The 15,098-nt window shown below is 46.0% G+C and overlaps 1 protein-coding gene across 4 annotated transcripts in view; it reads right to left on the bottom strand.

Annotated features, from left to right (window-relative positions):
• The window catches only part of SS18 (SS18 subunit of BAF chromatin remodeling complex), a 49,835-nt gene extending 35,342 nt beyond the window's left edge, over window positions 1-14,493 (bottom strand). For 2 of the 4 annotated variants that reach the window (XM_048289389.1, XM_048289386.1), the window contains exons 1-3: window positions 14,316-14,493; window positions 10,736-10,812; window positions 9,422-9,506 (exon numbers count right to left, since the gene is read on the bottom strand). In XM_048289389.1, coding sequence (XP_048145346.1) covers window positions 9,422-9,506; window positions 10,736-10,812; window positions 14,316-14,384 — 231 coding nt within the window. In that variant the 5' untranslated portion in view covers window positions 14,385-14,493. Of the gene's footprint in view, window positions 1-9,421; window positions 9,507-10,735; window positions 10,813-13,953; window positions 14,023-14,315 lie in introns of those variants that run through there. The other 2 variants (XM_048289388.1, XM_048289387.1) reach the window with 2 other exon arrangements.
• Between the last annotated feature and the right edge of the window lie 605 nt (window positions 14,494-15,098).

A 15,098-nucleotide genomic window follows, 5' to 3' on the forward strand; every position in this document is an offset into this window, starting at 1 on the left:
TCTTTACAAGAGACTTCTGGGACACAGTCGGAGTTAAGCTCTTTAATAATGTCTCCTACCGAGATATGGCAGCTGCACAGCTGATCCCAGTTTGCAGAGCGCTGGTAGAGCTGTTTGCTGCGAAGGCGCCGCCCGCAGCAGTCACCCCACCGAGCCCGGCTCCTGCTGCGAGCCCGCCCCTTGCTGCCGCGAGCCCGCAACGGGGCACGGCCCCCGCCCCTCCGCCGGACCTCGCGGCTCCAGTACCCGCGGTCCGGCTGACTCGCGCCGCCCCGCCCCCCGCGCTCGCGGTCCTGGCACCCGTTACCCCCGGCCCCAGCCACCCCACCGGACCCTACGGCCCCTCCCACCGCTCCTGCCATCCCCGCCCCCGCCATCCCGCTCGTCCCCGCTGTCCCAGCTCCCGCAGTCCCCGCCCTCGGTTCCAGCGTCTTCGCGGCCCCGCCCCTCGCTTCTACCACCCCGTCCGCCAGCGTCATCGCGGCCCCGCCCCTCGCCTCTCCCACCCCGTCCGCCAGCGTCATCGCGGCCCCGCCCCTCGCTTCTACCACCCCCGTCCGCCAGCATCTTCGCGGCCCCGCCCCTCGCTTCTACCACCCCGTCCGCCAGCGTCATCGCGGCCCCCGCCCCTCGCCTCTCCCACCCCGTCCGCCAGCGTCATCGCGGCCCCGCCCCTTGCCCCTACGTGCCCCCCCCCTCCGTTTCCGTCATCGCGGCCCCACCCCCCGCTGCTGCCGTCATTGTTACCCCACCCCCTGCTGCTGGCATCATGGTGGCCCCGCCCCCCGGCGATACCCCGGCAGGGGCGGCGGCTACCCCCCTGCTACCTACGGGTGTTACCCCTCCCCCAGCCGCGCCGGTTATGGCCATGGCTGCCATTATAGCCGGCCCCCCGCAAAGCCAAGCGGCGACCCTTCTTCCAGCCCCCCAGGTCCCCCCCCCCGACACGGCGCCGGTGGCGGCCACCGTCCCATCCGCGTCCGTCGCTGCTGCATCTTCACAGTCTCCTGCCGCTCCCGAACCACCGGTGCCTACAGCGCCGGTCACGGCTGCGCTGGTGTCCCCGGCACCCCCTGTGCACGTTACCGCGGGAACCCTGCCCCCCTGCCCTGCCGTTCAAGCGCACACAGCATGCCCCGAGCTGTCCCCTGGCCCCGTGGCAGCACAGACGTCTATGTCTACTCCCGTCCCTGCTGGCGTTCCTGCGCAATTCCCCGATCCCGGCACACCATCGCTCGCGCTGGGACGCGGAGCGCCCCAGTCCTGCGAGCCACTTGGTGCCAGTGCCGCAGTGTCTGCACGGATGACTGCAGCCTCTTCCGTGCCTGCCGCTGCCCCAGCCCCGTCTCCCGGCACCGCTGCTCTGGCAGCGCCGTTCCTGCCCGCCGCACCACCACTCACCCCAGCCCAGCCTACAAGCTCCCAGCAGCAGCACGCCGCGATCCAGCCACCGGCCCTCCTCCCTCCCGCCGCCCCGGGATCATCTCCTGCCGACAGGGCAACCCTGCCGCCGCCGCCCGCCTCCGTGGCCCCAGACCGGACCCTGCCGTATCCACCGCAGCCTCCCGCTTCTCAGCTGCTGAACAGTGCGGTCCCACCGCCACCAGCATCCATGATCGTCCCATCGCCCCCTCCCTTGACCGCGGCCGCAGCCCCAGCCCCTGGTTCTGCAGTCCTGCCATCTCCCGCTCTGCCCGAACCATCTGCCACACGGACTGCCGCCATCACAGCCTGCCGCGTTGACCTGATGACGCAACCCACGCATGCGCAATTGCTGCAACTCCCAGACCAGTGATATCACTCCGCTCACACTCCTCCAACCACAGCACCGCTCCCGGGACCAGCCGCACATCTTCCCGCGGCTCCGCCGGGGACCCCCGACACCGCACAGCCGTATCCCTCCACCGCCCAGCAACATCCCTCTGCGCAGCGCAGCCTTGCCTCACAAGCCGCGAGCGGGGGGGAACGGATGGGAATGATGCAGCTCCAGCGACGGGGGGACGGAGAGCCCCTCTGCCAGAGCTGATGCTTTAAATCTAACACAAGGAAACTCTGAAAAGCAGCCAGATTTGTTTGCAATGAGCCCCAGAGTCCTGCCAGCGAGTGACGGGGATCTTGCAACCCAGAAAGAGAAAACGAGTTCTGAGAGTTTGTCAGCGCTACCTTCTGAATCAAAAAATCCTCCAAAGTGCTCAGATTATTCTCAATTAACAGATTGGCATGAAATAAGACTCCAGATCTATAAAGATGAAAGTCTTAGTCTATTAGCTAAGCCTGTGATAGCTAGCCAACAGCCTGACAGTCCTAAAACGTGGGCTCCCATCCCCACTCCCGAAATTAAAGAACTAAAAAGGGCTGTAAGATACAGTGGCATTTGCTCACCGTATCTTAAACGACTGCTAAAAAGTACCCTAAAAGGAACACATCAAACTCTAAAACGCATTTTAAATCAACAGAAAGGGGGAAAAGCCCAGGCTACACCTCAAAGAAGGTTGAATAAAGCCTTGTATGTTTATAATTTCTTGAACAGCTCTGCAGAAGAGCCTGATCCCCTCATTTTCAGACATTTCTTAAACAACAAAAAAGCAAAACTGAAAGAGCACCCCCCAGTTTTAATTAAGAATCTAGAATCAGGAAAAATAGAAAGACCACATGATCTTATAATGTGGGGAAAGGGATTTGCATGTCCCTCCACAGGTGAAGGAACCAAGTGGATTCCAGCAAAGAACGTGAAGCTGTACCACGCATCAAAGCCCGCTGTCGGTTCCACTCCAGCCAGTGACCCCGCGAGTGGAAGCTGAGAAGCGGCACCCAAATGTGAACTCAGCAGAACCACTGAGAGAAGATCGTCTGCCAGAAACAGCTCAAGAAAAGAATGGAGTTTTAGCATTATTTGTGTAGATGCATGTTGCTTTTAACCTTTTGTTTTTGTTTTTGCAGCGAAGCTTTACCTGTAAATCAACCAAAGACAAATGTCTGGGTTGCCTTAGCCAAATCTGCAGGCTCCGATACCATCTGTCTATCTGACACAAGCCCTGACAAACCTTTCTCAACTTATTGAGTGCCTTTTCCAGAAGGTTTTGGTCATGTTACTGTTGATAAATATTGGCCATATGATAATCATCACATTTCTCCAACTCCCAGCCATAGACACCAAACTTATATTGATATCTTTTATTAGCACATGGGCATGGCTGTGAAGATTTTGAAGGATTATGCTGTATGAACTTATCCGATCATTCTGTTTCTATTCACAAACAGCTACAAAAACTAAGGGACCTAGCTAACCAAATTACAACAGATGACCCGTCTTGGCTAGACAGTTTGTTTGATGGTTGGAGCTTTGCACCTTGGCTAAGGGAACTCTGTAAAATAGGCTTGATTATTCTAGTAGTAATAATTATAGTTTTAGTAGCAGTACCTTGTATACTTCAGTGTGTGCAAAAAATGACGAGTAGGACTGTGTCTAATATCTTAGTTGTTCATCAGAACAGGGGAGATGTTGGGGAAGATGAAACAGGAAAGCCTTATAAATATGATTGCCTGACAAAAGATTTTGAGAATATGAAAACTATAAGCGACATCGAAATGAAAGCCACCTTTTGAGATACCAAGTCTTAGTTACTGAACAACTGGAAAGCAATGGTATGGCCGACTGAAGGTAATCCCCTCTTGATTGAACAATACCCTCTGCTTGCAGGCAGGTCCAAGGGTCAGAGCAGACCCTACTAGCTCAGCAGAAGGGGTCCAAAGAGTAGTTTTTAGAAGTTAAGATGTAACACTCTATGGTAATATAAGAACTCTTATAGGCTGTATGTAAATGCTATAGGATTTGTATCTTGTATTAGATTGGTTAGTGACAATTAGAATATTCAGTACAGAAGATGATTTATTGTATTGTAACCAGGACTTCAGACACTCTTACTCCACTCTTACTCACACTCTTACGACACTCTCTCTCACTTCTTCATTCTCATTCCTCTCTCGCTCTCTCTCTCTCTTTACTTACCCGCTTACTCTCTTGCTCTCTTGGGCCTGCTCAGAGCTGCCAGCTGCAGCTCTAAGCAGTGCCCCTGTACCCCTGCCCTTTGCAATAAACCGCATGTTCCAAGATCTGACTTCAGAGATCTCCGTCAGTCCCGACCGTCCGAACCCACCCCAAGCTACCCGCACTATTTAACATTTAATCAGAGCAATTATTCTTCAAAATCCAAGCTCCAGTAATGACTAATAGCTCCCTTGCCTCTTGACAGGAAACATTCAACCTTCCTTTTGCTCTGTTCTCTATTATTGAGTTTACAAATAGCTGAACTTGAATTGGGCATGGACTTGTGTTCTGAAAGGCTAATGCAGAATTATGCACCATACTGCACATACCACAAACAGATCTTCTGCTATGCCACCTGTCCTGATTTCTGCTGGGATAGAGTTGATTTTCTTCCTGGTAGCTGGTACAGTGCTGTGTTTTGGATTCAGTAGAATAATGTTGATAACACACTGATGTTTTAGCTGCTGCTAAGCAGCGCTTACTCTAAGTCAAAGATTTTTCGGTTTCCCAGGCTCCGCCAGCAAGGCCTGCAAGAAGCCAGGAGAGACCATGGCCAGGACAGAGGACCCAAACTGGCCAAAGGGAAAATCCACACCACAGAGCATCAGACTCAGGCTGAGCACTGCTCTGTGGTTTTACTGTCTCATTTTTAATTATAATCTTATTATAGTATTTTATTTCAATTATTAAACTGTTCTTATCTCAACCTTTTTTTCTGATTCTCCTGCCCAGCCCACTGCAAGGGGAAGGAAGGTGTGTGGGGTGAGCAATGGTACTTAGCTGCCAGCTGGGGTTAAACCACAACACTACCACAGGCGTCAAACTTTCCCGGGCATTTGGTACCTAACTGGAGAAGAATCTCATTAATTTAGGATTCCTCTCATCATCAGTAACAGAAGTTTTATTTCAAAATTTTATTTTAAAGTGTTAAAACTGAGTCATATTTTTATTCTCAGAATACCATCTTCCTTTTTTTCAAGAAAAAACACATCAAAGTACTTCAATCAACATGTATTTTAGACAGCTTTTATGTTCAAAATAAAGGCTACTAAAAAACCAGAGTGCACAGCTCAGTTCTTAAGACTCCAATTTTTTTCTACAAACACATTTAGTACATTAAAACCATAGATTGAACATTACCCTTTTGAAAAATAAAGTGTTTAAAATTAAATGAGAGTTTTCCTTGTTTGAGTGAAGCCATGCTTATATTGAAGATTCCTATCTAGCCTGCAGAGCTCCACAACTTAGAACCATTAAACATCATTACTAGCACTTCATGAAAGCTTGTCTTCAAGTTAATTTTTGGAAGCATTTTACTATTTTGTGTATGGGCAGTGGTTGTCTTTGGTTTTGGGGTTATTTTTGTGTTAGTTTGGTTTGTTGTGGTTTGTTTTTTTCCCTATCTCTTGAAGCAGTTGTTTTGGAAATAACCAGCATTTCAGTGCTCATTGATATTAGGTGTTTATAAAAAGCAGTCATTATTTTATAGAAAAGTATTTTGTAACTAAAGTGGCACAGACTGCTCCCTAACCTGTGTGACAAGTTCGGGAACAGCACACAATAAGGGATTTCACAAGTCCTACAAAAAGCTTGATTTTTGAGAGAAATAGCTCAAGGAAAATTTTTTTTTTTTGTAATTATAAAGTTTATTAATAACCTTTCCAATATTATGAAATTTAGAAAAAGTATTTAATGCAATATCCAGATTCTTCTTGAACTTGGACACAGTAACTTTTATTGTAAGTCATTACACATACAGACTGTAACTCAGTACTGGAAGAAACTGGCACTTTCAACATAAAAGAAAGCTCTATGTTACACAAGTGAGTCATAATCAGAAGCACATTTTCAACACCTTCTTGAAATACACACCAAAATCTCGTGCTCTGCATGCTGACAGAATGCAAGTAAAAAAACCTGAAAAAAAATCACTTCCTGTATTAAAAACCAAACAAAAATGAAAACACCCCTCCCCCCAAAAAACCAAACAAACCACAAAAACCCCACACAAATGTTCCCAAATAATTCCTGCAGACCTCAATATCTGCCCATTATAAAATGAGAAGTTTCCCACTACATACTAAATAAAGTGAAGGTCATGGCTTGTTTCCTTAAAAATATTTGGCAAAATGAAGACATATAAGAGAGGGGAAAATGTCCAAGTAGAAAAGCTAGGGATTTTTTATTCAGTAGTCTGCAATGACTTTTTAAGGCCACTAAAACACTCCAGAAAACAAAAAAAGTAAAAGTCAAGGAGGATAAGATTCTTGTTCTGCAGTTTGAAATTTCATGTGTTTAGAAACATGCACGCACAACACCTCACCACCACTTTAATTGCATCTTTGCTCTCTACAGTTCAAGGACATCAATATCTTGCTGTAGCCTCCCTCAAAAGCAGCACCAGTGAAAAATCACAAGAATGCAAGTGTTGTGCTCCCCATGGTGCAAGCCCTTTTTGGGAAGCTAACTTATCTCACAAGGTGGTGGTAAAGAGACTCTTGACTGTTATCCAAGAAAGAGAATATCTGCCACAACTCAAAAAGAGGCAGCAAAAAGTTGTATCAACTTCATATGTGAACTTAGTCACTGCTCTTACCCAGCAGGGAAGACACTCCGTAACAGCCCTGCCCTTAATAATGCTGCTGTTCACACAGCTGAGAAAAGACTGGTTGAGTCAAGAACTAGGTCTTTTAATGTGAAAGAAGGTGTCTTACCCCAAAAGTAATAATTTAATAGTCTAGCAGGCATACAAAGACCACAGGAGCTTTGTTATGACACTGGATTTTCAAAGCTTGGCTAGCTCCCTTCACCCAGACCCTGCAGTACTTGCTTCACCTGGTTCACCTTTTCCACCCTTCCAGGTCCCTGTTATATAAACATTTCTCCTCACAGCACCAAAACGTCACTACACTTTCTGCTCTCTACGGCAATACCAGAGTTTCAGAAACAAAGTCAGGCATTTCATTAGAACAGTGAATTCTGAAAGACAAGGAAAGAGGCACAGCAGGCAACTACAAGCATTTTTCCTAACAATATAAAGCATTAAGTCTAAGGAATATTGCTAGAGGACACAATGAAGTTCTCATAAGGTTAGAGTAATTTTGCTCATATTAAAAATTTCAATGAACCTGGTCATTTATGGCTTTTATCAATGTGAATGATATCTGAACAGAAGCATTCTTTTTCCAACCTCACTTTAACACGTAACTATTACTTTTTATGAAACACTTTAAAAGTTGTGAAATTTCTTGAGTTTATTTATCTGATTAAGATAGTAACAAGGTAAGATTTAAATGAAAAACAAAATATAGTTTACTTGGGGGGAACAATCTTCCAGAAATGAATAGACGAGACACGACTCAACTTCTGAATCTATCCAGGCTCAAGGTCTCCTAACTTCTGTGGGAAGAAACTACAATAGTAGTATAATAAAATTCATGTATTTTAGTATTAGTAATAGTAGATGTCTACACACACACACTATCTTGCTCCGTATTTAACTGTTACCATCCACACCTTGAATTTAGTAAGACTGATCAACTGCTGATACACAAGCATGGTGATGAGAATCATACTACTTCCAAATCAACATGAGCCTCATCAGTTCCTACATGGAAAGCCAGTGGAGGAAAAAACTCTGAAGTACTTTATCTTGCATTGAAAAAAGAAAGGTAATATGATAACTCACATGTTCCCAAATTCTATTAGCTAAAATCTACTAGGAAGACAGAAAGAATTTAAAGAACACTTTTCTATAAACTCCCAACAAAAATCATCTTGTCTGATTATGCTACATTTCAGGACAATCTTCAAAGACTTTACTTAGTATGTTAGAGCATCTACATTTAGGCAAGACTGAAGATCTAAATTTCATTTAGTATTTTTGAAAGAAAACCCAAGAAGCTACCTTTATTCCCTTCCTCACATGTCCAAAAGAGACTCTTCTCTACCCCCTCAAACACACACTATGTTATTTTTCTCAGTACCATGGCATATTCCTGACATTGAAAATCAGAAACACACTTCAGTCCAGATCTGCAAAAGCCTTTCCCAGTCCTATCTTCATTTTCTTTTAAGAACAGAATGCTATCACATTCAACTTTAACAACAGGGCTGTCCACCAGGGACTAGGATAAGGTCAAATTCATTTCCAGTTGTCATCAGAACCAGGATATGAATTAAGCCTCCAGAAATGTATTAGTTGAGGAACACACACAGCCCTCTTAAAGGTTTCTCTCCCTCCCCCTCAGCGACAAGCATGGATTTATAAAAAGAGAAACCTCTACAGGCACAACAGGTTGGACATAATGAAGCACTGTTTCTATAGTCCTCTAGGTACCAACTTGAAAGGATGCTTCGCTAGTACCAATGATTGGAGAACACTTCTCCAGAGACCAAAGAAAAAGTAATTCAATTTCAGTTGGTGAAAACTAGTATCTAGGAATGGCTGTTTTATAGACATTCTTTTTAGCTTCATATTACAGAAATGAATCAAGACTATATTAATTCAAGAAAAGTCTTATTACCAAAAAACAAAGAACTTACTTGTGTTACTCACAATGAACTCCCCAAGCTTTCTGATTAGCACAAAAAGCAAACAGATAGCAAGCCATTTTAATGCTGCTGTTTCTTTTCTTACTGCTCCATAAACAATGGAAAAGGGGAAAAATTTGAGACATCGTATGAAATAGAGTTCAGGAATACAGACTCAGAAAAAATTCAGACTTAGAAAAGACAGCAAGTAATATCCAAGACATGTAAAGTGATGTAGTGTTTCAAGTTAAGCCTGAGAGCCCTTATATCTTTCATATTATCATAATGCACCTTAAAAAAAAGGTTGTTTTCCAATACAGAAGAAAGGCAAAGAATTTGAGACTCACCTAGAAGTGAGAAAAGCAGAAAAAATTTACCCAGCCTCATTCCACTAAGGCAAGAGAATGGATGATATTCCAGTGAAAAATAAAAATCCCACTCCCCCATCCTTCCCTAATCTAAGAGGAAAAAGAGCACTGCTGTAGGAGTTGACTAAGAGCCATACCACTACAGTTCTCAGCTGAGGGGGGAAAAAAAACCAAGGAAAAAAAATTCTGTCTTTGAGGCAGGCCAAATAACTCTGCATTGCATATCTTATTCACACTAACAGTCTTCAGTTAAATAAGTCAGATTTTAAGCAAGACCTAAGCAGTGAGATTACTCCAAATACAGCACGAAGGGATAGCATCATGTATGCACTGTACAGTAAATCAGAGGCCAAGTGTTTGGTCATTATCTCAAACATTTGGTTGGTTGGTTTTTGGTTTGGTTTTGCCGTTTTCTTCCCTTCAGGAATCCAAATGAAATGTATTCCCCACTTTTACACTGTTTTGTACTTACTGCTGGTAGTAGAGACTGCATGTTCTGGTTGGAGTCAGCTATAGTGGCTAGGTAAACCAAGTTTGTATGCAGCATCTGCTGGTATCTATCAAAATAAAGCAAAACAAATCTTAATTCACTAATACAGTAACATCAGAATTTACTCTAATTCCACATATGTACAGAAAACTACCTATGCTAAACAAGACTCAAGACACAAGAGTACCATTACTACGAATCTTAAGCCTCTCCCTCACACTTACCTACTATCCAATCTTTCCCAATGTCTCCATCAAATCTATGCCTATCTCTACTACTGTCTTGGTATAAAAATAATGTAAAGCTGGGTGACACTAGTTTCACCTGTTTCACTTCCTGCCTTAAATTAAATCACCAGAAGACATATAGGGAGTGTGCTTGTGTCTGGTGTAATTTCCATCACAAACACTAGAGAAAGAGAGCTTTTTATTATGTCCTCATATTCAAGATATCATAGATTTATGTCAATTGTGACCACATTTCAGCAGGACGCCAAGCTTTCAAAGTTTGCTAAGGAATAATTTTTCTGCTAGAGAACCACAGTCCCGATTCTTAATATCTAGCCCACAGTCACAAAAATAACCTTGAAAGCTGGAGCAGATTACAAGTACATAACTACAGGCTTGTGAACAAAAGTAGTCCCTTAAACCAAAAGCATTTATTATTTATGATCCCACTCCTATTCCCAGACTACCAGTTCTCTTGGCAAGGGACTAAGATGTCCTATCTGTCCATATTTTTCTGATTACATGGGTGCCATGATCACCTCATGCCAGAAAAGAGTAATGGGAAAATAACACTCTTTAACAATTCACTCCTTCTATAGTTCTCTCAGATCACTTTCCAAAGGCCCCACTAGAAGCAAGTCCATATCGGATATTTTGGCAAGTCAAACTTTTAAAACAAGCCAGTTTGTTCTTGGGCAAGTGAAAAGCAGGTAGTTTTCAAACATGCCATGAGGAAGCAGAAAGGCCCACTTTCCTACATGATTTTGAGAATAGCTCAAACAAAACTACCTCTCTCCAACAATGGGAAAAGATCTGTTACACTGTCCTAGTTTGTATGAGCACCATCATCGTGACATCGACTTGCAGTAGGCAAGTTGCAACATTTCAGTGACAGAAGTGATACTCATACAGCAAATAAAACCCCCCCCACACATAAATTTTAAGTATAGTATGTGTAGCAATACTTTTCTTCACAGCACAGGTGTCCTGAAACGTAAGCTAAACATCAAGAATGGTCATCTAGATGGAAATTCACCCAGTACACAGTAGATATGGATTAAGGTCTTACTGAGAGCATTCAGAAGTCTTTCCTTTGTTCTGATAGTCCATTATACACTGAATGAGATGGTTGTTTTCATCCAACATCTGAAACAATAAAGAAGAAGTTTGGAGTAAATTTCACGTTCTTTTTGGAAAGAAACTGAAGGTAAGTTTGAGTCTTGAGTCTTGCTCCTTGTCTTAGTTTTTAAAAGCAACAAAAAAAAAGTTGTTACCCAGAAAATTCTGCTTCACCAATTATTTATAGAACACTGTTTTGCTCCCATATTCCCCCCATCTGATGAGTTTCACGGGTTTTGGCTGAAGGGTTTCATAGCACTACTATCAGCAGCTACATTTGTGAAGCATCCTGGTCAAATAACAATGCTGATTCTGCACCAAATTCTTAGAAAGTTTTAGAAGTTTTCTGCATTCCTTCATTTGATTGCTAACAAGAAATTCACTTAAAAGTCTATGCCCCAAGTTTCCCTTCTCCTTCTAAAGCCTGCAACTGCTTATAAATTTAATTTAAAAAGGCACTGAAATTGTTATTGATGAAAACTGAGCTGACCAGATTTGTTCAAAGCAAATGTGCTGGAAAGCTAGGCCATATTTACATGGAGAATGTCTAACTAGCTGCATTTTAGAAATATTTGGTATAATGGTGTTACAGTTTAGGAATGGTATTCCCCAGTTTAGTGCTCCCACTGAAACACTCCAAACCATGTACCCTTCTCCCCTCTAGTGGGGTGGAGGGGAGAACTGGAGATACAAAAGGTTAAGATCACCAGTTGAGATAGGAAAAATTTACTGGAAACAGCAGTGAGATAAGAAGCAAACGGGAATAGCAAAAATACTAATAATGGAGGGTACAAGAGAGGCAAATGATTCCCATACAGGTGCTCACCACATGGAACCCCTGACAATATCTGACCACAACACACTACGTGACCCCTTCCCCCATCCCCCATCAAATGAAGTGAGGTCCTACAGAATAATCTCCAGGTCCACACTGTGATCCCTCCTGGCTGCTGCAAGAATTAATCCTGTGGTGGCCACAAACAGGACAAATGGGCACAATAAATCTATTATACTTCAGAAGTGTCCATGAAAATGAACACCTGTTAATTAATTTTCTGACCAAAAAAGAGTAGTGCTAAAAATCATGGGAAATGGCTGATTTCACAACTTTCTACAAGAAGTTCATGAAGTCAAGAGTGTTTCAAGCTCTGTAAACAGGAAAAAAAAGCACAACCTGGTCTCCTACAGTGCATGTGCCCACACTCATCTTTCTAGCTCATGCTCTGCACTCTGATCAAGCAAGATTCAGCAGTATCATGGCTAATCTGAGCCACCAGCCAAGTTATCCAACTCAACTGAGTGCAACAGAAAATTTACTGCCAAACACAAAATCTTCCATCAATTTACTCCTTTGCTTTCTCTCACTGGAAAGCTAGTTTAGATCCTTTACCCAGCTGCTTAATTTCACAAAACTAACAGAATCTTAAACGTCCCAAAGATCATCTCCTTCTAAACATGGTTGAAACTAGCCATGACTAGGCTCATCCTTCCAAAAGGAAAGCACAACATCATTACACAACCTTTATTTCCCAAACAAATTCTAAGCGAGGGGAAAAAAAAAAGAAGTACTGACACTTTTTCTCCTACCTAATCCAGCTCTACTGTGAAAAGAGTATGGAGCCAGAAACCGTATGCAGTCTACTCAGGACTTCTATCCATGTAAGAATAAGCCAGCCAGACAAGTTTTCTTAAACTCTAACCAGTAATTTACCAGAATGGACTAGAATTATCCCAGTGCAAGTATTTTGCCTGAAACTGCTAGATCTGGAAATGCATTTGTTAAGCACTAAACACAGACATAACTGCAGTACTTTCAGCTACTGTGTGAGCCTCAGAAAACAAGCAAAGCTACAACTGCACTCTCTGAGGAAGATCACAAACCACTGCTACACTGGCACATGACACATGTACTAACTTTAAGTTTTATAAGAAACACAATGGCCATTTTCACAAAAAAAAAAAAAGGAGAAAAAGGAGACAATACCTTTGATACCAAAGTCTAATGGAGCACTTGCAAAGGAAGCTGTGAATCAAAGCTCGCCTCAGAATGTCTCCCACAATCCTGAGGAAAGTGGCAGATTCTTAAGGCTTATCAGACAAGTAGACCTTGAGATTGCCCATTAGATGGTTGCACTCTTCACTACAGCCATGTAAGCCGGACCTCTCGGGGAGGAAGGGATGGATGGGAGGGCAGGAATGCTAGGACTAAGAGGAAAGGGAACAAGAAGGAACATAACTGTTTCCTAGATGGGACTGCAAACAACTGTTTTATACAAGTTTAACTGAGTGCTTGCTGATAGAAGATTCAGATAGTTATAAACATCTACCATCAAAATACAATCTCGTTTCCAGCTGGATGAAGATACCTTCAGGGCTTCTGACAGATCAGGTACATTACAAAAATTTTTCAGCTTTAACACTAGGATTTTGCCAGCACACCACCACTGAACTAATGGTTTGACTATAGCACATAAAAAACTTAAATCATCTGTATTCCCCATGTGACCTGAAGTCTCTACTGACTACCTTTGTGCAGATTTCCACCCAGTGGATATGCATTTTTCATCTACAATTCCCAAGCACCAACTTCTCCAACAGTAGCCTGGAGGTCCCCATTATAACTGGGGTCTTCTCTGACGTCCATATCGCTGCAACACCTACTTTGTTGAGGCTCTAATCCTTTACTAAATCAGGCATTAGCTCTATCTACCCAAAAGACTCCCCTACGCAAGGAGCTGGCAGCAATCTGAAATCTGTTTGATCCACGGCCATCCACACCAATGATGGTGCGAGTCTTCAGTAAAGTTTCCAAATACCACAAAGCTAGCAGTCAACTTGAACATGCTCCTTTGTTGCTGCTGACACAAAACACTGTGGATTATTATAAATCCTGTATGTCCTTTTTATTTCATCACTTTAGAGAGTTAACTTGCTCCCTCCCACAAAAGCTGAAATGGAGTCGTCCGGAGCCGCTGTCATTGGCTCCGACCGCAATATTCTTCTTCAATCACACCTAAGGTTCAGTGGGAGGCAGCCTTAACTACCAGGCCGACCAACTTTGGGGAACTGGAGCCGCCGCCTACCCCGCAGCGCTCGGAGTCAGGCACAGGGTCTGGAACAAGCCGGCTGCGGTCCCACTCCCAGGGCCCCCCCGCAAGAAGGACTTACTCAACTCCTCCGCTTCCAGGCCGAATCTTCTCGGGTTAATTCAGGCCCGCGGGGGCAATCGGGGCAGCCCAAGTGGAGGAAGTAAAATGAGGGCTGGAGGGGCCCAGGGACATCGCCCGCCCCCGCCCTGCGCCTCCCGCCGGCCCCGGGACCCTCCAACAAGTGTCCAAGCGCAGAGAGAGGGGCAGCGCCCCGCCGGGGCCGAGCCCCGGGCACAGCCAGTGCTCCCTAGCGCCGGCCGCCTCCCTTCCCCGCCGGGGCCTCGGCGCTCCGGGCCGCCCCCGTTCCCCGCGCGGCAGGAAGCGGCATCTGCAGCCCCCGGGGCCGCCCGGGCCGGGCCCTCCTCCTCGCGCCCTCCTCACCTTCTGGATGGCGGCCGGCGTGATCTCCCCCTTGCCCCGCTGCCTCGGGGCCGCGAACGCCACCGACATGTCTGGCGGGTGCCGGGAGGCTCCGCGTCCGCCCCCGCTCCCGCCCGTTCGCGCGCGCGCCCCGCGGACCCAGCAGTGGCGGCGATCCGGGAAGAACGCGGCGCGCGGGGGGGCGGGGGCGCGCGCCCGGTGGGACGGCCCATCCCCATCCCGCCGGAGGAAGGGCTTAAGGAGGACCGGCGCCTCCTCCCTGCTTTTCCCCCTGGCGAGGGGGCGCCTCGATGAGACCGTGGTCCTGCACGGTCCTGCAGAACAACGGGACCGAGAGCCGACGCTGAGTCCCTTCGAACGTGACCCCCACACGCAGTCTTGTCACGCGCCTGTCTTCGCTACCCCCCTTTCCCTCCGCGCCCTTGGTACATTCCTGCCCAAAGCGCCTCATAGCAGAGAAATGGTAGGGCCGGCTGGGGGGGGGGGGGGGAAGATGGTGTGGTGATAGTGCTGTGGCGCGCACGTTGCAGGGGAGACGCTCGGGCTGTGCCGGGCGGCAGTCTCTGCTCCCCCCTCTGCCCAGCGCCGCAGTTGGTTGCACCCGGGCAGTCCGCTCTGGCGGCAGCGCGTGGCGGGGCGGGACGGGACTGGAGACGCTGAAGGGAAGCGCTGGGAAGGGGCGGGGGAACTGGTTTGGGGTCTAGAGCATCTGTCGTGAGGGGAGACTGCAGGAGCTGGCCGTGTTAGTCTAGAAAGAGACGATTCACTAATGCATACAAATAT

The sequence above is a fragment of the Corvus hawaiiensis genome, chromosome 30 (genome assembly GCF_020740725.1).
Source record: "Corvus hawaiiensis isolate bCorHaw1 chromosome 30, bCorHaw1.pri.cur, whole genome shotgun sequence".
Taxonomy (NCBI): domain Eukaryota; kingdom Metazoa; phylum Chordata; class Aves; order Passeriformes; family Corvidae; genus Corvus; species Corvus hawaiiensis.